Source organism: Emydura macquarii, unplaced genomic scaffold (assembly GCF_026122565.2).
Source record: "Emydura macquarii macquarii isolate MOO-44397 ecotype Brisbane River unplaced genomic scaffold, CSIRO-AGI_Emac_v2 contig_719, whole genome shotgun sequence".
NCBI classification, from domain to species: Eukaryota; Metazoa; Chordata; order Testudines; family Chelidae; genus Emydura; species Emydura macquarii.
In genome coordinates, this window is record NW_027130856.1 from 17,092,792 (window position 1) to 17,117,382 (window position 24,591).

General features: G+C 42.4%; 1 protein-coding gene across 2 annotated transcripts in view; it reads left to right on the plus strand.

Moving 5' to 3' along the window:
• EXOG (exo/endonuclease G) overlaps positions 1–16,835 on the plus strand; it is a 32,268-nt gene extending 15,433 nt beyond the window's left edge. For both annotated transcript variants that reach the window (XM_067542767.1, XM_067542768.1), the window contains exons 5-6: positions 442–556; positions 13,745–16,835. In XM_067542767.1, the coding sequence (XP_067398868.1) occupies positions 442–556; positions 13,745–14,206 (577 nt within the window). In that variant the 3' untranslated portion in view covers positions 14,207–16,835. The remainder of the gene's footprint in view (positions 1–441; positions 557–13,744) is intronic.
• The last annotated feature ends 7,756 nt before the right edge of the window (positions 16,836–24,591 follow it).

A 24,591-nucleotide genomic window follows, 5' to 3' on the forward strand; every position in this document is an offset into this window, starting at 1 on the left:
TTACTTTTGGAAAACATATAATTAGAGAATTTTGTATAATACAAGAAAACCTTTGGAAATGAGAAGGATGCAGCCCGCTCTTCAGAAAATGTCTTTCTTACTGAAAGTGATCAAGAACTCAGTAGAGGAAATGACTGGGAAATCTGAGTTTTGAGGGAATGTGGTGAAACTGCAAATCTGAGTTCTCAAGTGTGTGTAGAAAATGCATGACCAGTTGTAAATTAACCAGTGTGTGTGGGGGCGAATGAAGGAGATGGGACAACAACTTCAACTTATACATGCATTTACCCATTTTTGGCATGCAGTTTAGGCACCTACTTTTGAAAACATACCCCAGAACTGACTGAGAAGCTTGTCTTGCCCTCTGTTCTAGGCATGATTTTTTTTTTAAATTTAAAGTTCACCCCTTGGCATTCCCTGACATGAGGGATATCTTTGCAGAATGGAAATGTATTGTCGGGAACTGACGGAGAGATTTGAGGATGTTTGGATAGTTTCTGGACCTTTAACCTTGCCTCAGACTGGGAATGATGGAAAGAAAAGAGTTACCTATCAGGTAGGTACCTGTGCTATTGCATACACTCAATTGAATGTTGTTGTTAACAGTATCTTTACATAAAACAGAAGCAAATAAACATAATTGTCTTGCACTTTGGTTAAAACAGAGTTAAACTCCTTTTTAGTACTTGCAAAATGTTGAAATAGACATTAGCACCATTGTAGCTTGCTGCAGTAAATTCTGTTATAAAATCCTTCATTTTATTCATATAACATTTAAATGCTTCTTTATAAAGATGTACTAAAACTGTATTTAGTGCTTCTATAATGCATGATAACTGTTAGGTAGAGGCCCAGTTGGATTTGCTGAAGTATATGTATATATTCAATCATTTATTTATATATTCTTTAAAATTATACATCTCTGAACCATCACAATGCTAACACAAAGTGGGATTTTCAAAGTCACATAAGGGTTTCGGATGCCCTGTTTCCCATTAATTTTAACAGCAATGGTTATCCAAATCCAAATGTAACATCTCAGCCCTAAAACTTTATCTAAAAATCAGTGAAGTCAATTGAAAAACTCCACTTGACTTCAGTGGGCTTTGGATGCAGTCTTATCAATGTAATCTTTGTCCTCCTTCTCTGTTGCCCCTTATTTTTTATTACACCCATTTATGCCTAAAATGTTCACGGAAATTTTGGACAAGGTCTTCAGAAGTTATTGGATTACAGGCCAAGAGACAGAGAAATGCCATTAAATTGACTGATAGTCCCCCCCACCCTCCTTGCTTGACCAGCTGCTCTTATTCTTAAAGTTAAGCATGTGTGTAAGTTCTTGTAGGATCAGAGTTTTAGACTGTAAGCCGTTCAGAGCAGGGACTATCTTTGACTATACAGCACCTAGCATGATGGGGCCTTAATCCTGCCTAAGGTCATTGGCTATCATAATGCAAATAAATAATAGTAATTCATAATTTTCATCTTCAAAAGGAGATTTACAACCTTTAATCGTCGCAATACCCCTTTGAGGTTGGTAACTGCTGTCCTCATTTGACAAATGGAAAAACTAAGAGTGGTTAAGTGACGTGACCAAGGCCACACAGCAAGTCAGCAGCAAAGCTAGGATTAGAATGTTCTGGAGTCCAGGCTTGCACATAGTCCACTAGACATTGATTCACTTTAATATCATGATAGTTTAGTTTCAATTGTTTATCCTTTTAAAAGATTCTTACCCTGGATTACAAAGAATTAACATTCAACTGGGATCCAAAAGACGGACCCCGAGAATATTTTACAGAATGACAGTCATTTTCTGTAGACTGTTCAGCGTCTAAGCAATTGTTTCCACTATGTTGAATTTTAATCAGCATTTTCCAAACTGAGTCTTTGGAGGAACAATGTCTCCTCCCAGTACGTAGAAAAGGAAGGGTATATTTAAAAAAAACCACTCTGTGACTGTGGCCCTCAGTTTTGAAATGTTACTTTTACCTGCAGAGTACTAAAATTAAGACCAGGCTCTGTATCTTACTGCCTTTATTCCAAGTAACTTGATATCAACATCCTATGATTGAATAATACAGTGGCACAATGTGTCCCTGCGGCTTTGATTACCGTATCATTTTGTTTTAGTCTGGCGCCAAGAGTTCTTCATCATCCCTGGGTTTGATGACAACTCTGGTCTTTCATTAATGTTGTATCAGTTTTGATCATAACAGAAGCTGTGAAGTGAAGTTCGATCTTATATGGGGTCTGGGATATGAAATGACCCTTATTTACACTTTACAATTTGGTCACATTTATAAACCCTCTTTAGTAAATTAGCTTTTTCCAGAATGAGATAGAGTGGATAAATTCATTTGCAACTTAACACTTTGTCATGAATTTTTGTATTGTATTCGCAAACTAGTGTATGTGTAGTAGGAGGGTGGGAACAATTTAATTAGTTTTGTTTTACTATTTGAATTATTTCACCTTAAAACCTTTAATTATGTGTCTGCATGATCTTTTATTTTAGTTTATGAATTTTGGAAAGAATCACTTCAATTGTATGAAAAGGAAAGGGATTTGACTGTAGCAGAAAAGCTAAACTTCAACCTAATGGGGTTATAATTTGGCTTTAGTTCTGCTGCTTCGAAAGGTTGTTTAAAAGGAACATTCAGCCTTTTCTACTTGCAGCCACTCAGCTGTGTATTGGTTTGGTTATTTGCATTAGCATGAATGCTACGTACTTGATTCTCTTTGAAATTTCAGAAGGGACTCAAAGACTCTTCATAGGAAGAACTTGCCATTTGCAAAAGTGCTTTCTAGCGTATCAACAAAGCTACTTGAGTTCAGGTGCTTTTAAAGGGTTCGTTCCCTTGTTGTAAATAAAATATACAGTGAAAATATCTAAAATTTCCCAGTTTTTGTCATTTTGAATATTGTTGGCAGGAGAGACTCTTCTGTTCTCATTAGGAGTTTGTCCCTTAGGGAGTACAACTTTGGAGTGTAGGAATTTTTTATTCACCAGTAAAAACTGATTCTTTCTTCTAAAATGGGGGCGTAATTTGCCAAATCACACACAAAAGTTCATTAAAAATAAATATTTGGAGTGAAATCTGACCCCTGTGAAGTCAATAAGGAGTTTTGCCATTGAGTTCATAGGCCAGGATTTCACCATTACAACCAGGAACCCAAAGAATTTGCTACTGAGCAAGAATTGGTAGGTATCCTTTTAGCCATCTTTTGGTAGCTGTATTCAGACCAGTGACGTAGAAATGGAAGGTTCCATAATCCACAACCAGCCAATAATCTCATTGTTTGATTTTATGAGGATGTTGTGGGAAAGAGTCTCTCTCTTGAAGTTGTTGTTTAAAGATAAACACTGTAGTGTAGACTCAAGCACTGAAATTACATATCAAGGATCGAATAGTGTAAATGCCATTGCTGGGCTATTCATATATTTATTCTCCTCCAGTGTTTCCTTTGGGGAAACAGAAGATGTGTAAGTACTAAAATGTGCATGTCTGCATTATTCTATTTACTGGTCCACTCTTTAGTCTTTGTTTTCTTCTTCTTGGCTATTCAGGTGGTGAAATATAGACCCATTGGTGGCAAGGCTGGTGTTTTTCTCATCATGGACATCCCTCCAAAAATATTTTTAGATCACAATAAAGAAAAAAAAAAAAAAAAAAAGAGCAGCCATGGCATTGTTCCCAGTTCCTGCTTGGACTGCTGTACCATTTGCTGTTTAATTCCAGAAAGGGAATTAACCTCAAACTCCTTATATGCCGATGCTGTTCTATCTATTGGCTGAACTTGTTGTATCCCAAGATACATTCTGTCAGCTTATCTGCTTCTAGTGAAGGCTTTTATTGCAAAGGATAGATTGATGACTGTGCTTGGTATTTGAGAGATACATTTGCAGAATATAAATGTAAAATAGAATGCCAACAGGAAGAATCTGTTCTGTGTCAGTGGAGAGGCAGATGCAGGTTTTTCATCTTTGTCCAGAGCAAATCAAAATGACATTGTCTTGTTTTATATATTACTATTCTCCAGTGAATGTCAGTTTAGTGATTTTCCTCCGTTGGCAGATTTTTGGTTTTAAATATGACCTATACGGTAATTTTACTGCGTCACACTCCTCCCTCCCCACTTTGATTGCAATGGAATCATACTAAATCATAACTAAAACTTTTTCAGCTATTGTCGAAAGAAAGCTCAACTGAGATCTTGTTTATATTTCAGAGAAGACATTTTGCTTGAAGCTTTTTTAAAATGAAGTATTTAATAGTTATTGGAAATATTTGTCTTTTTTAATGTTTAAAGATGTTGACTTAATGGAATTAATACATTTTCCTAACACAAAACAGAAATAAACAATGTGAGATGGGGTGTACAACTGTCATCTATACCAGCACTGAGGAGTGGGTGATTAAAACCCTAACAGCACCTCTTCAAGTGTGTCCTGGTGATTTAAAGATGAGTGGGGAACCTCTCAAAGGTTTTTATTAATCTCTTTTAATCTAAATGTTACAAGGGAAAAGAACCCACAACAAAGAAGGAAACAAACTTTGGTGCCATTATTAGCATCCAGGATGTGCGCAGTACTATACAGAAAAGTAGTAGACACGGTTCCTACTCCAAAAGACATATGATCTAAGAGCCAGTCCTCTGCTGGTGTAAATGTGCATAGCTCTCAACCCCTGAATTTACACATGATAAATTTAGACAAGTGAAAATAAACACTGGGATGACCTGGGAAGGTAGAAAGGAAGACAGAGATTACAAGACAGGCTCATGTGGTTGCTTTCATTTAGCAATGCAGACATCTGGAAGGCTATCTTTTAAAAAAAAACATATTACAGTTGTTATAGGGGGAGTGTAGCACCTGCTATATTTAAGTGGCCTAACACCAAATGAGGCAGTGGAAAAAATAGTATCAGATCAGCCATGTTATTAAAGACTGTATAATGTACAAGGAGACTGAATTATGTAGAGCTGGTTGGGAAATTTTCAACAAAACGTTTTTCCATTAGAAAACGATGATTGGTCAAAATTGGGTTATAGCGTTATTTCCCCCTCCACCCACCCAATGATTATTTACACAAAGTGGAACCACTCCAACAGGAGAGATTGAGAAAGGGACCTACTTTATAGTCTCATTGTTAGGATGCTCACCTGGAATGTGGGAGACCCAAGTTCCTGCTCTTAATCAAGCTTTTGGCTATTCCGAGGTGGGTCTCTCTGTTTCTCTCAGCGTAACATGTTTTTAGCATGGTTCTTCTGTCTGAGATATATTTTCGCATCCTCAGGAAAAACAAATGCTGAATGCATTACAAGTTGAATAAAAAGAGCCCTTGGACCAGGACTGATTCACGCCCTCATAATACCATGTGACAGAGCTCTATCAAACAGGACAGCTAGGGCTGTAATTAATGCTATAACAGAGACAGTAGCAAGAGGACTGCAAAAGGGTAATGGGACCAGAATGGAGAGCATAAGCAATGTTCAGAACTATCAGGGCCAGGAAAAAACGCAGTAAGAGAAAAAGAGGATTCTAGGAAAACCTGTTTCTATAAGGAATCCTGGATCAAATTATGATAAAGCTCTACTGAGTTAATCCTGGGGTGATATCAATAGGAATGTTATCTAAATCAAGGCATGTAATGGACCTGGTCAGCATTGTGCCTGAATTTATAGCTAAAGCAAATCAAGTGTCTTCTCTGAGAACTGGACCAGAGGGGGCTACATGCTGAATCTAGAGCAAGAGGGATGCTGTGTCTGAAGATTCAGGGTACGGCATTACAGATGACCTACAGATTTAACTGACCCCTTAATATTGTTATTCCTGAACCTGGATGGCAGTGCAGATTTGACTAGCAGGTGAGTTGACTCTGTCTTTGTTTCCAAGAGATCCTGGATTACAGATTTCCTGCTACCCCACTGATATGCCATAGAGAGTGCTCCAAAACACACAAGGAGGAAAGAGTTACTGTGCTGCAGAGGACATTTCTGTAGTTATTGTTTCAATGTATTTGACAATATTGCCTCTGATGCAGGGAAAGTGTGCAGGACTGGTTAATGTGTACTGGCAGCTAAGTCCTGCTGGAATTTGATTTCTATTGACCGTGTCCTGGAGAAATCTCAGGTAATTGCCAGCTCAGAGCTGGAGCTTACTGTGATGAAAGCCCAGTGCCCTTCGCTAATTTTGTTTACAATGGTTTTGCATTTTCTCATCATTAGATGGCATAGTGCAACTTTTCAGACATCATAATTGCTTTCCTTGCAAATGTATTACTACCCTATTGGAGGAGACTTGCTTTCTCTTCTTGAATTCACTGGGTTGAATTGGGTTGGATGTAGAATTAAAATACAGTAAAGCTTGTGTTTAAGACTACAAGGGCGTATCCTTTTAAATAGCTAGCAGAGGGGTCTGTTGTGCCTTTAAGGCACAGCCTGTACTGGGCCTAGTGCAGAGCTGTTTGCTGGCTGGGAGGCATTGTTCCTTAAACAAATGCAGATGCCCTCAGAAACACAATGGGTGCAGTGTCTGCTGGTTGCTGCCTAGGGGAGGCAAGACTAGCACTGACATTACAGATACCCAGGACCAACCCTTTTATTTCCTGATTTGTGCTATTGTGCCCAGTCCCCGCATGGGGCAGGTCCTTATGCACCTATGCAGGAGGTGGGTAATCATGCTTACACAGTACAAGAACGATTTTTCCATTATATGTTGTGAAATTCATAGGCTGTTGTTGTTTGGGGAATGCAAGGTATATATTTTCTTTGTCTTTTTAGTTTAACTTCTGTCCCTGCCCCTCTCTCTTTTGTTTGGTTCCATTCTAAAATTTGGAGCGGTTTTAGCATTGGTAAGCTCTTGTGGCATTGGAGAAATGCCTCAGGGACTTCAAAGAAAAGCAGTTAAGGCCTGACCCATCACTTATTTAAACAAAGCAGAGAGAAAAGAAAACTGTAAATGTGATGGGCTATATGAGAACAAGGGGAAATGAAATGATGTAATTCCATAGCCATGCTAGGGTAAAACAGGTACACACTTCTAAACAAGCTGCAACCACAAAGGGATTTGGGCTATGAGGGCTCTGTTGTGCTAATTGCGAACATACTGTGCTGTTGAGAATATAGGCCTCCATTTAGAGGAGAGTGGCCAAATAAGGACTTTTCAGCTGTGTTCAAGGAGATGCAGAGTCAGGTGTACACACCCAAGTGGTAATGGAACAGGGGGAAGGCTTGGCAGCATCGTGAAAAGAGAAGACTAAGTCAGTCTCATTTCAGAGAACGTACTGCAGCTGCATAGTCTTGATGCGGCTTGACAAAGCCCTGGCGGGGATGATTTAGCTGAGGTTAGTCCTGCTCTGAGCAAGGGACTGGACAAGATGACCTCCTGAGGTCCCTTCCAGCTCTAATCTTCTATGATGCTTTTTGGCCTCATGTCATTTTGGAGTTGTGGAGAGACTCAGAACTCACCGTTCTCCTTAGACCTTGCAGAAATGAAGCATCTGTAATGGTTGAGAGAAATTTAAACTCAGAATTGAAATGCAATAAGTGCCTGCTGGCATACCTGTGTGTTGAAATACCTGTGTTCTGTAGAGTAGTTGGACATTAAAGGTTTAGCTGCATCCCAGATCTTTTATTTATCTTAGGAGAAGTAAGTAATACAAACCCTCTGTATTGAGGTGAGAGAGAAATGGATAAACCTCTTTGAGCACTCTTCAGAAAGGAAGGGGCAGCTTATATCTTTGGAGAGAATCCCTTTTCTTGCTTCCTGTTCTTACTCTGACCTGGTAAAGAGGAAATTTTAAGGTAGGATCCTACTCATTTTTTGTCAGGCTGCACATTTGTCAAGGTAAGTTAAGGTGAAAGTCATCACATTGTACCAATGTGGCAATTCATGGAAATCCTAGCAAAAACTGTGATTAAGTTATGGACGTGTTTTGTAGCAGTTAGCAGAATCAGGCCTCTTAAATATTTTTCTTAATAATCTCATGGATACTTCACTACTACACCTATTCCACTCCCCTTCTCCTCCTCATAAAAGAGCAGATTTCTTTTTCTTACCCCATCAATATCAGGTACCTAAGATAGATACATTGAACTTATTTATAGGTTTTCTATGGCCCTCATCAGCCTAGTATCTGAACATCTAACAAATATGAATGAATTTAGCCTTACAACACACCTGAAGTATTACAAATGGGAAAGTGAGGCACTGAATGGTTAAGTGACTCGGCCAAGATCACACAGAAAGCAGAACACAGGAACAGCGCCCAGGTCTACTAAGTCCCAATCCAGTGACTTGACCATTTACTACTATCTACATAGGCAGACTGAGTCCCATTCTGTTTCTTTCTGTGAAGAAGTATGGATACTGATCCCTTGATCTTTACTGGTCTCCTGTGTTCTCTTCATTAAGTCTGTAGAACTGTTCACCTGCACATTCATCTGTTTGTATGTATGTTAAAATGTCAAATGTCAAGAGTCACTGGCATTTTATAATACAGGATTTCATGACAACTGTCTAGCCTTAGTTATCATACACATATGATAGTTTTGCACACTCATTTGTGGAATCCAGGTACAATGCTCCAATGACTGTAGCTCGAGGGAATTTCAAAGTCTTGTGAAAACAACAAACCTTTGTATTGAAAACAGGTCTCATAATGCATCAGTGTGGGACAGTGCAATCTCAGTCATACAAGTAATCTTTTGCTGGTGAAATAGTAAGAATGTTGAAAATCCGGGGCAAAAGTAAATGTGATAGGAAACTCCAGAGAGTGTCATGGGATTTTTATTAATCAGTGTTGGTAGCAAAACTAATAGGAGCAACAAAGAGATCTGAAATTTGAGATTGCTATTCCCAATAGTGGGAGAGATGTGAATATTGTTAAGGTTAATAAAAGAACATTTTTAGTCTGATGTAAACAAAATCGTATTTGGTCATGAAAGAGTTAACAAAAATATTGTGACTCAAAAGCTTCTTGGATTAAATTTTATAGAAACTGAGATCTGGAAGCATTTAAAGGCTGAGACAATCTGATGAGCTGCTTCAGTTCTTTAATCTTAACAGGACCCCATAAGGTGTGGAAGCATGTGGGAAAGAGGCAGAATCTGAAAACACTGCTGTGTTTCCTGATTTGTATTAGTTCTGAATTTTAGTGAGTCACAAATACCATAAAAGAACCACTGCTGTTTTCCAGGCAGGACAGATCGCTGTTGCAAGTGGTGATCATTAAAATATCATCCTCTGTCTGTGGATAGACTGGCACAAATCATAGAAGACGTATACATGGATAATCTTAAATTGTTTTCTTTTCAGTTACAGTAGGGGCATATGCTATCTGACTCAGGTAGGGATGTAATGAGAGGAATGCGACAAGTTAAAATACTGTAGATCACTGTGATTCTGACTGCTGCAGCAGTTACACAGGAAAATCCACAAAGTAGCACTAGAAAATGAACTGCTTATCCCACTTGCTGACTGTTCAGCTGTGCTGTGTGTACTGGGCAATCCACAGAACCATACATAGCATTCTTTTACAACCTCTTTCATATAAAGGCAAGTCATAGGTGTGTATTATAGTGCAGGTACTTGTGCAGAACGGGCTAATGATGCAGGTAGGTAAGATTCTTGTTGCTACTTTTTTCAAAAGGTCATTGTTCTATAATGCAGTTGTAGGAAGGCGCTGTGGCCTTCCCTGGAGTCTGGACCCGAGGAAGGCCATCCAACAAGTATATATGCACAGCATTTTACAAGTAAATACCACTAGCATCGACCATCATGCAAGTCTTGTATTGTATGCGTATTGAATTAAATCCCAGTGTATTAACATTGCCATTATGGCTAGCTCTAAGAGCCACACTTTCTATCATTGTCACATTCACCGTTGGGTTGCCTTTGCTGCAGATAGTACCTGTGATACAAGACTGTGTGTGATCAGGGTAGGCTTTATACATCAGAATATTTTTCTTATAAAGAAACATATTTGCCAGGACACGCATCCCCTTTCCTCCAACTCCCCCTAAAAATGGATATTTACAAACTGTTGGAAATGGCTGGATAGAAGCTTTAAACCTGTTTTGGATAGTGTAAGAGGACTGCTTTGGACTACGTCGACCACTATCACAGGACAAAATTCAGTATAACAGTGTTTTACTCACCGGGTGAAATTCACACCTGTGCAGAGAGCTAGTATGAAGCCTGCATACCACTTCAATTTCCCTAAAACCTACAAAGTGTTGCATAGGCCTCATGCTGTTAACTTCCTGCGTAGAATTGAATTTCACCTAGAATGAGCAACACTGTTAATTTTACAATTCAATTTAAATCCATCAGATAAAGCACTGGATTGGGGGACAGGGGAGAGGAGTTTTTAATATAGATTTTAAAATTACCTGCACATCAGTCACTTTTGATTAAGCTCTTCATGCCTGGGGGCTGTAAGTAAGGCTTCACCGATGCTAAATGCAAAGTGATTTGAAGCTTAGGAGCTCTGACTCTGTAGCATCAAGACATCTATCCTCATTGAAAGGGAATTTAGCGTAAGGTATTTTGGGGATTGCTTCCCTGGTGCTGTCTTCATGACTTATACGCATAGGGAGGGCTTTATTTTGGAAAGGCTTGGGGACAAAAGGGAAGATTACTTGTAGACTGCAGTATGTCTTCACCTGCTGACAAGCTGTTACCATTAGGAAACCCTCTAAGGAGGAGAGGAAGTCTTGCTGTTTTTATAATGTTGATAATGTAAACTAAAGACAATTGAGATCATGATCTGCATGGAGAGATATGGAGGGAGCAGCAGTGAAGTTGTTGCCAAGTAAATGCACCAAAATGACAACTCTGTAGTTATGATTTCCATTTCCTCTCTCCAAAGGGCAGGGTGGTTTCTTTCTAACTGATTGAGCTTTAAGGATTTTAATTATTGCAGCAGGATGTGGAAGAACCATTTCAAAGACTAAAGGAATCCACCTCAGTGCTAGCAGAAACCTAAATGAGTTAAATATTGGAACAGACTGAACTGAACTTTGAATACTTCAGTAGCCATTGGCAAGGTTGGGTTTTAAAAATGCATTATCTTGTGCAAAAGTGCTCAGTACTATCCCACTGAAATATAGTGAGATGCTGATTATTCTGTAACTGAATTATACTGAATATCTGCAGAGCCAAAGCACATTTGAACCATTACAACAGACTTAAAATGCTTGTAATTAATTGGATCAGTCGCAGCAGTGAAATAGATAGTTAACATGTGATTTCAAAGAAAGCAGCCATGCCACGAAGAGTTCAAGAAATGAAAATACTGCTGCGTCTTTGTCTTTGCATGTGTCATGAACTGAGAATACAGTGTTTCACTTCTGGATTTTGTGCATAACACCAGACGTCTTCATAGTTCATGTTAAAGAATCTACCTCATTTTCTTGTTTGCCATTTTTAATTGTGTTTTTAACATATAATGATATAAAAAGGGTTAAACAGAACTCAGATCTTCCAGACATTAGTCTAGCTGTACTTTGTTGACTGACTATATGTTCTGTCCACACTCCAGATAAACATCACAGCAAATAAAAGGGTCCTAGTAAAATGCCCACATGAAGGTAATTTATTTGAATAGTTCATTTTCCTGGCAACAGGAACATTCAGTTCCTCATTGAATGATGTCTCCTTCCAAATGGATACATGGCTCAGGAAGGGTTCTCTGCTGTGAGAGTAGCCTTCTGTGTATGTATGTGAGCATGTGAAAGGCTTCAAATGAATTCAAAGTCCTGATCATCCATTCCAAGTGCTTAAATTAAAATCTGAGTTTGTGATCTGTATTGAGACACACAGCAGGAACTCCATCATATACTGGCCCTTCCATCTAGTCAGAATGGATCGCTACACAGAATAAAAACACACTGTGAAATAATGGAGATTCCTCACTGTGTGGGTATGCTGCTGTCTTTCAGCAGATTAACTACTACCAAGTATACATTTTCTATATTTTGGGTCCCTCATAAAAATGCTCACGTAGGTTTTAAATACTGTGTGGGTGTGTAATAAACGTATCACAAGCCATAAGCGGAGAATAAGCTAGAACTGATTAAAAAAAAAAAAGGATGTTTGCATTTAGAAAATGAATGTGGAATTCTCATTAGCAGGGATTCAAGACAAAGCATACAGCAGCCATTGCTATTGAAAAGAGCCCTCAGGGTGTGAAAGGTGCTATAATGTGACAAGGCCTGTATCCTGTCTCAGGCGCCTTGTCAGTTCTGTTTGTATGGGAAGAGTGTTTGTCCAGTGGTTAAGATGCTGGCCTACCTCTTGAGTTCAATTCACTGCTCTACCACAGACTTTCTTGTGTGACTTGGGCAAGCCATTTAGTCTCTTATGTGCCTCAACTTCCCGGTTTTAAGATGGGGCTAATAGTGCTGCCCTGCCTCGTGGTGGTGATGTGAGGATAAACATATTAAACATTGTCAGGCACTGAGAGACTGTGGTAATGGGAACCCTATAGTACCTATGATGTGGTCTGTACTACAAAGTTAGGCTGACCTAAGTTGACTAGAATCAACCTAGTTGTGTGTGTCTCCAGCGAAATGTGCCTGTCAGTGATGTGAGCACCCCGCCGCAGCGACGCAATAACCCCACCTCCCCAAACGACGCAGAACCACTGTTGTCTCAGAGCAAGCGCAGAAGCTGCATGACCTGTGTCGACCTTAACTGGTCTCCAGCAACAGTCCCACAGTTTGGAACTCCGCTATCCTAAGGTCACAGACAGCAGGCGCCCACCTCTGCACTCTTTAAAACTCCCCATGTGGTTTTTGAAATGCCTTTCCCTGATTGCTCACCTTAGCGAGCACCCCTATGAGCTCACCTTTGCTGTTTGCATTTGACTGGCTCTGCGACCGGAGAGCTACTAGACACACTTCTGCTTGGAGCAGGCAAGAAGTATTGGATCTCCTGGGCCCATGGGGAGAAGAGATTGTGCAAGCACACCTAAGGAACAGCTGTAGAAACATTGACATCTACGAGCAGATTGTAAGGGGAATGTTGGCAAAGGAGTATGACCGGGATCAGCGGCAGTGCTGCATGAAAGCAAAGAAACTATGTCAGGCATACCAAATAGTTCTGGGCAGTGGAAATCTAAAGTTCTGATTTGATCCTTTCTCCTTTTGCTTTGCTGGTTTGTGTTACATTCATTGGATTGTATTGTTGCATAAATGGTGTACTTACTCATGCTGTATCCTACATTTTCGATGTTTCATATATAAACTCCTCACTTTAAAAATAATCCGCTCAGCAGGGCTGTGATAAAAAGGAAATAATCTGCACAGTTGGGAATACAGATCTGCTTCTATAGATGTTTGTTGACTCTGCAGTCATACAGCAAGTCAGGATCCTCTTTGTTTTTCAGTTTAATGGAAAATCAGTTGTATAGGTGTTTCATTAGGATGTCAGGACAAACACAATGTTCTGGAAAAAATCTCCTTCAAATAACAGCCAAACATCCGTGCAGTTTTCTCCAGTATGTTCTCTGCCATGTTTCTGTGTCTCTGCTCACCAATGAGGATAGGGGTTGTGTTGAGAGTTTCAAAGCAATTGATACAAAAGGAGCATACTTTAGTCCACTATAGCTTTCATGATCTCCTTGGTGCTTAGTTACGCATTGTATGCTCATAGTTGTTCATTTCCAGATGTAGTAGGATTAGACCGACTTTCCCATTCAGATGTGTATGTCTAACATAATCGTTTTGTTGCTAGGTAATCGGCAAGGACGATGTGACTGTGCCATCACATCTCTACAAGGTGATTCTCGCCAGGCGAAGCAGAATGTCCCCAGAGCCCCTCGTGCTCGGGGCCTTTGTGGTGCCCAATGAGCCCATAGGCTTCAGTCACCAACTACCTGAATTTCAAGTGAATATTGAAGACCTGGAGAAAATGTCGGGACTGGTTTTCTTCCCACAAGTGGACAAAACCAAAGATGTTAAAAATATCTGTGATGTAGACACCTGTAAACTGATGGGATTTGATGAGTTTACATTGTACATCACTGCCCGGAAAGTTCAGAGTGCCAGAACACTCCACAGGCTGGAAAAGGTCATGTCAGAGTTAAGGGAGACAGGAATTGAGCCTGACGAATATCTAGTGAAGCTTTACAAGAAGAAGGAGGAGGAACTAGTGCAGCAAAAGCACATGGAAGCTAGAGAAGGAAGAGCTGGTTGAGTACGTGTTTCAGAAAATATATTTGGAATGTATCCTCTCAGAAAGGAGGTGTGTGCACATTCTCAATTTGGGTTTCATGATTTGACCATTTAAAAAAAAAACAACAACAACGTGGAACCAATTAGAATTTGGAGTTCAGGATAATGTTCATTCTCTCATAACATGATGTGTGTATGATCTGTTACAATACTGTGGGAAATGAAAATGACCTCTTCCTGGCATGACTGGATTATGAGACCTCTGGAAAAGGCTTTGGACTATTTTATAAGCCGGACGTCAGAGTTGGGGTTTGTATGGAATCCTTTCTAGGAATATTATAAAAATAGACAATGGACAACCTTCCGTGGGGGTATAACTGGAACCTGTCTAAATGTAACTGACCCCACTGATGTATTTTAATACAAAGCTGTAGAATTAATGGTGTTACTATGAGGTGGGTGTTTTGGGCGTTTTTTAATGAAAGAAATGCTGACGTGAACTTTTTCTTGGTAGCTTTTTTAAAAGCCAGTAACTTTTATAACCACTGTCTAGTCAGTGGCAAATCTCTCATTGATGTCAGTGAGGCCAGGATTTCACATGTTCATCTTACTAAGTATAACAAAATGCACAGTGCACAACAAACTACCTCGCCTCCCAAGGTGTAAGAGGCAGCAGAGTGCACGGGCAGGAATTACGTAGGAGATTTGGCAAACATGCAGCTCAGACAGGTGCCGACTCCTCCTTTCGCTGCTGTTCTTGTGGATCCAGGTTCCTATTGTTATTATCTACCCCTCCCTGACAGGTGTGTGAATTGGAAGTAAGAATTCGGGGACAAAAGTGTGGCTTAATTTAATTCCTAACAAGGAGGCCATAAAACATCCCTGCTGGTCTAGTAAAGTCATATGCTGCACCAGCCTCTTGAGCAGCAAGTTCAAAGGCCGCAGGTTTCCCCCTTAGCTTCTAAAGCTGCCATACCACCTAAAACTGCAGTGTGCAGAGAACCCTGTAATTGTGTTTCTGTTGCCAGTATAAAATTATACAGTAACATAGCACATGCTGCTTTCTTATGGGAGCATGCTGCACACAGCATCTGCTCTATTTCACCCCCTACTCCACGTCTTACATACCGCCTTGAATTCCTGCGGGGCCCAGTTAGCATGATTTTCATGTCAAAGGGCTCACCAGGAGGAATCTACTCCCTCCAGGATTTTTAGTTCCATCTGAGTGCAGTCACTGCTCTGAAGTATGCAGGAGGGGGGACCATAAGGCCCAGGGTAAATCATAGGATCATAGGGCTGGAAGGAACCTCGAGAGGTCATCTAGTCCAGTATCTGCACTCATGGCAGGACTAAGTAATATCTAGTAATAGCTAGTTCTGTTCTAGCAAAAACACACACATCTGGTACAAACCAAAGAATCCAATCATATGCATTTACTTCGCTCGTTTCACAAATTGAGGTATTAACTTTGGCAACCATAACAAAGTTTATTTATAGTCCCTTGCTGTAATGGGGATTTCCAAGGGAAACAGAAAATATGGCACAAATAATGACATCTCTTGGCTTGTTTTTCCCTAAACACAAATTACTACCTGATATTCTCTGGGCTACGTATAGCAGTATTGGTGGCTATCAGTTGCGTCAAAATTCCTCATACTGAATGATCAGATTGTTAAATGCTAATGCCTTAACCAGTGTTTCTGTACAATCCTCATTAGTTTTCTATCCCTAGCCATCATTTGGGCCTATGAAAATGCCCAGTTTTTGTTGGAGAGGTTATAATCCACCATGCGATTTAAAATGTCCAAGTATGATCAAAACAAATGGTGGAAAGTGCTAGTATTGGTTTGCTTTGGGTGTCCCAGTGTGTTGGCCTGTGAGGCTAAAGTAAGTGAGTTGTAGGCTGGTGGCATCTAAATCATTTGCAATCTGATAGTCATTTCCTGATATTTTGAGGACCTGCCGCTCTCTAGCATTCTCACCGACTTTCATTCAGAGCACAGAGTTGGTAAACAATGTGTGTTCATTCCCTAGTATGCAGAGACTAATAAGGAGAAACACTTATTCTCAAGTGGTCCTCTAAGCAGTGGATCTTCCACTTTTGGATTCAGTGCTACTTAGTGGTATGAACTGCAATCCACCATTATTTTGTCAGGGTTATGAAATGTAAATGCAGTTCTGATATTTGGCCTCTAGGGGGCAGTTGAAACCTATCAAAAAACTTGGCTACTGTCTGTTCCAGCGTATAAACTTTAAGGGGCTGAATGTTGAATGGAGCATACAACTGGAATAGCTGTAAATAACAAAGACACTTGGGCTTTGTTCCCCCCATGCTAACAACTGCCTTCCTGCTTGTAATGCTACTTATAACCCTTTTTTTAAAGAATTATGATTGAATTTATTACATTAGACAGTTGTGCACAGTGCAAGCCTGTGGCTTTCCCAGATGAGAAGGGTTGTGGAAATAACATACCTAAACTAGATTTATCGGTGGAGTTGATGTCTTCATTTTGTATATCTGGTTCTAAGCCAAATCCAAATCCTGCTTCTTTATGGGTGTAATTCCAGATGAGTATATAACACTGACGAAGTGGGTTGCAGCCCACGAAAGCTTATGCTTGCAGAAATTAAATTTGTTAGTCTTTAAAGTGCTACAGGACTCTCGTTGTTTTTGCTATATACAGACTAACACAGCTACCCCTCTGGAAATTTATATACTATGTGAATATTTTATAATGCTGTTAATTTGGACCTGTACACGCAATACACTGGGAGATATTTTTAAAACTTTTTTATTTCTCTAGGCATTAGTTGAATGTGGTGCTGGTCCATATCCCAGTTCATTACTTGTGATTTGTAATACAAGAGGCCCCCAACTGAGATCAGAGTTCCACTGTGCTAGGCGCTACACAAATACATGGTAAGAGACTGTGCCTGTCTTTAGTTTACTCTCTAATGGATAAGGCAGACACAGGCTGGAAGGGGAACAGGCGCACAGAGAAGAGAAGTGACTCGCCCCATTTAAGCCCGTGTATTTTTTTTTTAAAAGTGTCAGTTCTGTCTGTATGCCCCAGTGTTTGTTGCCTGGCAGTGGAGCTTTATAGGAATTATATATAAACCCAAAGTGCTCTGCGGGTGACTTGACTCAGTGGGGAAGTGAGGAACAATTTTGCTGTTATTTTTGAATTGTCTTCTCCTGCAGTCACACAGCCACGCAGATCAGTAATCAGCAGGGATGTAGGAAATGTTCATTTCTGTGATTCATGTCTATCTAATCAGCCCTACCTACACAGTTCTGGAGGAGCCAGGTCTCGTATGTTCGCTAATAGCCTGCGCAATTATTGGAATATCTGCAGTTGCCATTAATCAGATTAAACCACTGAACAATGGCTCAGAGTATGTACCTAAAAATATCTTAAGTGTGTATTTGGATGCTCTGGAGTAGGTATGTAGTGATCGCTATATAAGCAAAACTCTGTTCTCCCATGTAGTGACACAGGGCAGCTTCTTAAGCATGCATTCCATTATGCCCTTCATCAGCCTTGTTAGGGTGCTTTCCCACCCACTGCGTGTAAAATCAGCAGCTATGGCCACATAATAGTCCCAAAATAATCACTTCAAAAAAAGCTGAATGAAACTACTTTGTACATGTTGGCTGGAGAGGCACAACGGTTGGCATTCCCACTTTCCCTGACCATGTGTTTCACAAACAAGGAGCAAAGCAGCAAAAGGATCTTGAATGATGCATGTCTAATGTTATTTAAGAAATGGGACATGGATTAGTACCCAAACAGAGGGAGGAACTATTGTGCAAAGACTAAATCATTTGCAAAGCAGGAGGGGGAAAGGCCATTACAAACTCCTGCTAATACCTCTCTCAGCGAGTTGTAATGTGCAGCAAACTTGGGCTTGATTACAGCTAGAGAGCTGGGAGAAAGTCAGACAAGCCAGTCAACCTGCTAGAGCGCTTTATTTCTTGCCCTGGACCCCCCACAGTACTGCTAACAGTCTTGAATCCTGTCTCACTGTGTGCAGATGCATCCATCTGGAGTAAAATACCTTATGAAATCTGACCAGCACCTGCCAGCCTGCCTCCCTTTTCCACTTAGCTAGCCAGGGCAAATGAGGCCACAGCCTGCAGCTCAGACACATCATGCCATCCCAAAACACAAACAGGTAGTGAGAATAGTGAAGATGAGACAGCAAAGGACTTCCCTGCTTTCCAGCAGGGGTGGGTGGCTCAGTTAATTAAACCAAATCTTCAGCTTGTACAAAAGTAACGTAGCTCCACTGACATTCCCATTTTACACCAGCTATTCAGCTAAGGCAGTGGCCCAAACTCTGTAAGGTGCTTTGGGATCCTCCAATAGAGTCTACATTAGAAATGCACCATACTTATCATGGGTTGAACAAACAAAGGAAATGGAGCTAAATCAGATTAAACTCAAAGATGGGCTCCAATTCCAAAAAATGTTTCCAGTGTTCTGTGGCCTAATTCTGCTTCCATTTACATCATCAAACTGTGAGGCAGTATGGGGCAGTGGACGGAGACCTGTGTGTGACCTTGAGCAAATCACTTCAGTGCTCACAACACACACACACACACACACACACACACACGATACTTTCCCTCTTTTGAGAAACAATTAAGAGATCTCTGGCTATTGAGGGGTTAGGTATGATCATACCATAAAATGACTATAAATCCATTTCCTGATTTACACCAGTAAAATTAAAGTGCAGTGAAATGCAACCCGAGCCGAAACTGGACAAGTTGGCCATGTAAATAAATAGGTTTAAACTTGATTTTGATTATACAAGAAAGTTGCAAAATGCAAACCAAGCTGAAAACATGATCTGTGAAGTTGTGAAAACTAGGCAAAAATCTGACCTAGCCCGTGGCAGTGGTAGAGTACAGGCAGCCAAACAGTGGCCCTCAGCCATCAGCTGTCCTCTTAAGCTAAACTCAACCTACTTCAGAGTCAGCTGAAGGACCTTGTGCAACACTTAGGCCCTTGATAGATCTCCGTGGCAGCTAGTGGGCAGAGCAGTCAGGCACGTGGTGGGGGAGTCGGCATTCCTTGTTTGTCATTGTAGGGACCGCTGCACCTGCCCCAAATGTCAGCATGAAGGGACCATAAGAATTGCCTGATGGGTCAGAGCAGAAGTCCATGTAGTCCAGTATCCTGTCTGCATGTAGATAATTGTGAGCTGAGGGTGTGGCTGGCTAATCTCCTTGCTTAGAGTTCTGTGGGCATGAATTTCACCCTTTGAGAGATGAAATCTTAACCTGTCCAGTTCTTAGGAAAGCCCGTTTGTCAGTAACATACTTGTGTTTGCGTGCATGGGACAGAACTTTACACCTGACTCAAGGTCAGCTCATGGTGAGAAGTTCAGAGGCCAGATCCTCAGCTGCTGTGTTCCCCACACATAGCGTGGTGTTCTCTTCCTCTCCAGGGGCCAGGCCACATCGGTTTGAGTCTGCTAGGTTTCTAGCTCAGTCAGCTAATCAGCGTACTTTAAGATCCACAGGTCCCACACATGGGCTTTGCATTATAGATGGAGCTCTCTTTGATACCAGTTTACACCAGGTGAGGAGCTGTCTTCTGAAGTCCAGATCCAGGATTTTGGTCTGGACCAGTCTCTACTCCTAACAGGTTTGAAAAGCATGCCCTGCTCTCACTTAGCACCCTGGCCCGAATGGGGATATAGAATGAAGCCTCTGTATTTATATGCTGTCTAGAGAGTTGCATTTCACCACTTCCAGCGCTACAGCACACTGGCAGGAGCATACTTCAGATACCCAGTGGCCTGGGTGACTGACTAAGAAAATGCTGTAAATATTTCACCGGTTTAAAGAACAACTTGGGCAACTGTTTATTGCGCCTTAAGGCAGATGACAACTTACTGTCCCTGTGTGAGTTCTGCACAGATCCCATTGCCAATGGAACGAGTGTAACATGAAAATCACCTGACTTACTAGTAGCTAGGGACTTAGGGCAGTGTTTGCCCCCTCAGAGATACACAGCAGATCCTGACGCCAATCCTCGCTCTCTTGCTGTATGGGGGACTCCTGTGGCTGTGAATGGGGGAAGTGTGTTCAGAGAGCGAGAGTGAAATATTCGAGTGAAGAATACCACATGGATCTGAGGGGAGAATTTTGGCCCAAATGGCTAAGCCATTATTAGACAATACTTGTATCACACTAGCACTCAGAGGCCCCAGTTGGTGCCTAAGCATCACAGAACAGCAGGTGCTGCGCAAACAGATTAAAAAATGGCCCCTGTTCTGAAGAACTTACCGTCTAAGGTCTTGTCTGTGTTAGAAATTAGTCCTGATTTCAGCAGTTAACAACTGGTGAAGCTGCATGGGTGCAAACCTGCAGAACAGACAGGGAATGCCACAGTTTGCTTACCCTGGTTTCAAGCAGTGATGAGATCTACTCAGACCAATAGCTTTGCTTTTCTACACTTTCTGGTTGCATGGGTGCTGTGGCGTGATGGCTGGCCACAAGAAATGGAATCAGGGCTGATTCCCACCAACAGGTAATGTTGTCAAAACATTTAATTAACTTAGGAGCCTGAGGCCTGGTTTACACCCTAAAACTTAAGTTGACCTAGCTACATCGCTCGGGGCTGTGTGTGAAAAATTCATGCTCTACAGAGACGTAGTTAAGCTGATCTAAGCCCTGGTGTACACGCTGCTAGGTTGATGGATGAATTTTTCCGTCAGCCTAACTACGGCCTCTTGTGGAGGTGGATTTATTACTGCACTGGAAAAACCCCTTCCATCACTGTAGGACGCATCTACACTATGGGGCTAGAGCTGCACCACTATACCACTTGTAGTGTAGACATAGCCTAAGTTCCACTGCCAAAAGTGATTTAGGCCCAGATTCTCAAGGCATTTAGGCATGCAGCTCACATCGATGTGAATGGATGTTAGGCACCTAAATACATTTGGGGATCTGGGCTTTAGGAGCTTCTGTTCCATCGACTTTTAGATTGCCAAAGTCACTTCTGAAAATGGGACTTTCTGGCTCCTAAATCAGTTTAGCCCTTTTGAAAGTGTTCCGCAAGGTCTAGTATAGCCAAGGCACAAACTCTGCATGTCCATGGTGCACAGCCGGATAATAGCAAACTGCTAGGTGCTCAGGGTTTTTTTAAAGTAACAAGTCATTAATAAAACCAGACTTGGAGCCTGAGTTGGCTGCCATTGCAGTCTGTAGCAAAACTTCAGCACGAGCAGGATTGGGCCACTGAGATCCATTTTTCAGTGGAAGTGACGCACACAGTCCAGGCTAATGTGCTAAAAACAGCAGGATGCTGGCAGCTCCCTTTGCGTGGCCCTTCGTCTCTTAGAATGCGACCCTCTTTATTACAGCATTCATATTTTAAAAGAGGCACCACTTCCTACTATATCTAAGCCGACTATGCTCCTGCTCTAAAGGAAACCGCAGCTACCAAGTGAGCACATTGCTCTTACTAATAGCAAGCTAATCAATTTGAGTTACTATGTACATTAGTAATGCCCATGTAATTCTAGTGCAAATTAGGTTTGGGTAGACTGTGAAGCCCATGATATCCTGTCTTCCTGAAGCAGAGCTTGGATTTACAGCTCCCTTGGGAATGCTACACTAGAACCCATCCTCCCTCCCTCACAAATCCTCCCTTGATTGGATACAGTATGGTCCTCTGATTAAAATTGTGCGGTGGTTCAGAAAATGATTTCCAGCCACTGCCTCACAGTGAATTACTTTTTTTAGACAGCACATTTTTACCTCCAGTACAGCTGGATGTTATGAAATTTTAAATGGAAATCTAACACAGGATAAACATCAGCCTGCAATAGGGAGAGAAGGTCAGGGCAGTGCTGCGTGCCCAGCAGGATAAGATGCTGCAGGATGGTCACAAAGTTCCTGATGTACATTACCTGTTTGAACTGAGGGACACATAGGCCATGAAGCTCAGAGGGCGTCGCTTTTACACAGGAAGCTGCATTAAGACCTCCACATGCACTCTGATGCACTCATGTAACCCCCTCCTCAGGCAAATAGCAGAAAGAACACCCCTGGACTCCAGTGGGAGTTCTGTCAGGAACCGAGACAGGGAGAGTGATGCCTAGTGGTTGGAGCCATGGCAGCCAGGCCAGGAACCAAAACCAGAGGTAGAAGCTGGAGTCAGGAGTCAAGTGTGGGGTTGCAAAAAGCCAAGAGTAGGGCTGGGAGCTAGGTGGGCACAAGAGCAGTGTGGAGCAGGACTGGGAACAAGACTGAAGTCCAAGTAGGGCTGGAGCAGGATAAAGCCTGGGGAGTCTGTCATCGCTATCAGATGGGAAAGTTCCAAGCCATGAAGTGACACTGGGCAGACTGAGCTGTTGTTTCTCCTGTGAGACTTTACATACCTTCGCTGAGAGTCACCAGACTCGCTCCTGGCCTGTGGATTGGTTGGAAACTGGCACAGGAATGACTCATCACCGGATATGGCTTAATCCGGCTCTAGTTCAAGGATGACTCATCACCTCACATCAAACCTCAGGCCCAGCTGGTGGGGGTGTGACCAATGACATTCCTGAAGGAGGTAAGGTGCATGTATTATACTGGTCAATTCTCATGAATGAGTGGGTGGGCCATACCCTTCCCAGTCCACGAGGTACAAGAGTTGTCCTCACAGGAGCTTAGAATCCAGGCTCTGTCTTACCAGATATTCTTCCTGCCCCTGAACCACAATGAGAGGGTGGAGGGTAGTTGTGTGCATCCAGGAATGGAGTTGTCCACATATTCCATGTTTCCTTGTTAAAGAAATATCAACGTATTCCATAGTATGGGGTAACGAGCTTGAAGGCTACCAGGTTGACCTGTTGCACGATCCATAATGGGCCAAGGCAATGGTGGTGTAGTTTCCTTGAGGGTCAGGCAGTAAACCAACCACACCAAGAACCATAGCTTATCTCCAACTGCCATAGGAGGAAGATCTTGTCAATAGAGGTCAGCATATCCGTTGTAGTCCTCCTTGGATGAGTTTGTGTGATTTTTAGTTGAGTTTAGATTGAGTTGGATGTGTTGAACCGAATCAGAGGACACAAGCAATCAGTGGTACAGTGGGATGGAATTGGGGGTGGACGTCATAATTGACATAGGAAGGCTGAAACAGGACTGGGAGCAAGGCTAGAGAAGACTAAGGCTGGTAAAGTCAGTCAGCACGAACATTCAAGGAAGCATTCCAAGCCACAAAGTGGCATTGGGTAGACTGAGTTGCTCTGTCTCCTGTGAGACATATATACCTGCCCTGAGAGTCACCAGACCAGCTCCTGGCTTGTGGATTGGCTGGAGCCTACCAAAGGAATGACTCATCACCACATGTGACTTAATCAGGGTCTAGTTCAGGGATGACTCATCACCTCACAAGTTCCTACTACTTAAGGATGGCATCAGTTGGGAGGGGAAATAGGCTCCTGGGTGCCGGCCGGTCCTGTCCTGTCCTTCATGATGCGTAAGGGATGGGGTGCTGGAGGGGCCAACGCCCCCTGCATGTTGTGAAGGGCTGTCCCGGTTCTCCCCCCTCCCAGGCCAGGGGGTGAGGCCGTCCCATCTGAGCTGGTGCTAGGCTACGGCGCTGGAGCAGTAGGTGAGTGCGGGGCACCGGGCCAGCCCTTCACAATGGGCGGGGGGTGCAGGAGGCGGAGGGGCAGCTGCTCCTGCTCTTGCGTTCTCCCTCCTGCGTGTCGTGATGGGCTGGCCCGGCATTTCCCCTCCTCTCCCTCCCCTGGCCAGGGGTGAGGCCTCCCCCATTCGAGCCGGTGACAGGATGTGAGGCTGGAGCGGGAGAGGCAGGCACCGCGGGGCGGGTTAGTGCGGGGAGTGGCGGAGTCAAGCCTGCATTTGTGCCCCTGGCCTTACCCCTGCCTCCCCCTCAGGCACCCCCCCCCCCGGGGCAGCTGGGGAGCAATGCCGGGACTCCTCCTGCCCTGCCTGGAGGGAGGTGTGCAAATGCAGGCTTGGCCTCCAGGTGCCAGAGACCCACGGTACGCCACTGTATGGCATGATTGGGTGGATTGTCTTTGGGTACAGCGGTGGGAGTTACAGTCTTTACCAGGGTCATTTGCAAGCACTCCAAGTTACCACAGCATCCCTTGTACAGAGAGTGCCATAAGTACCACGGTAATGGAGGACTCTGTTGTCCCTGGTGATTGCATGCAGGAGAGCCTGGGAGGGAGCTTTCTCCAGCCTGTATCCTTTACATCCAAGGGCTAGACACAACCTCTGTCTCTGATGGCATTTTACACCAACTTTGTACAGGTATAAATGACCATACAAGGTGCAAGGCAGAATGGAGAATCCAGCCTGTAGCATCACATCCGTGACTTCATGGGCCAGATTCACTAAGGAACTTAGGTGCCTAACTCCCA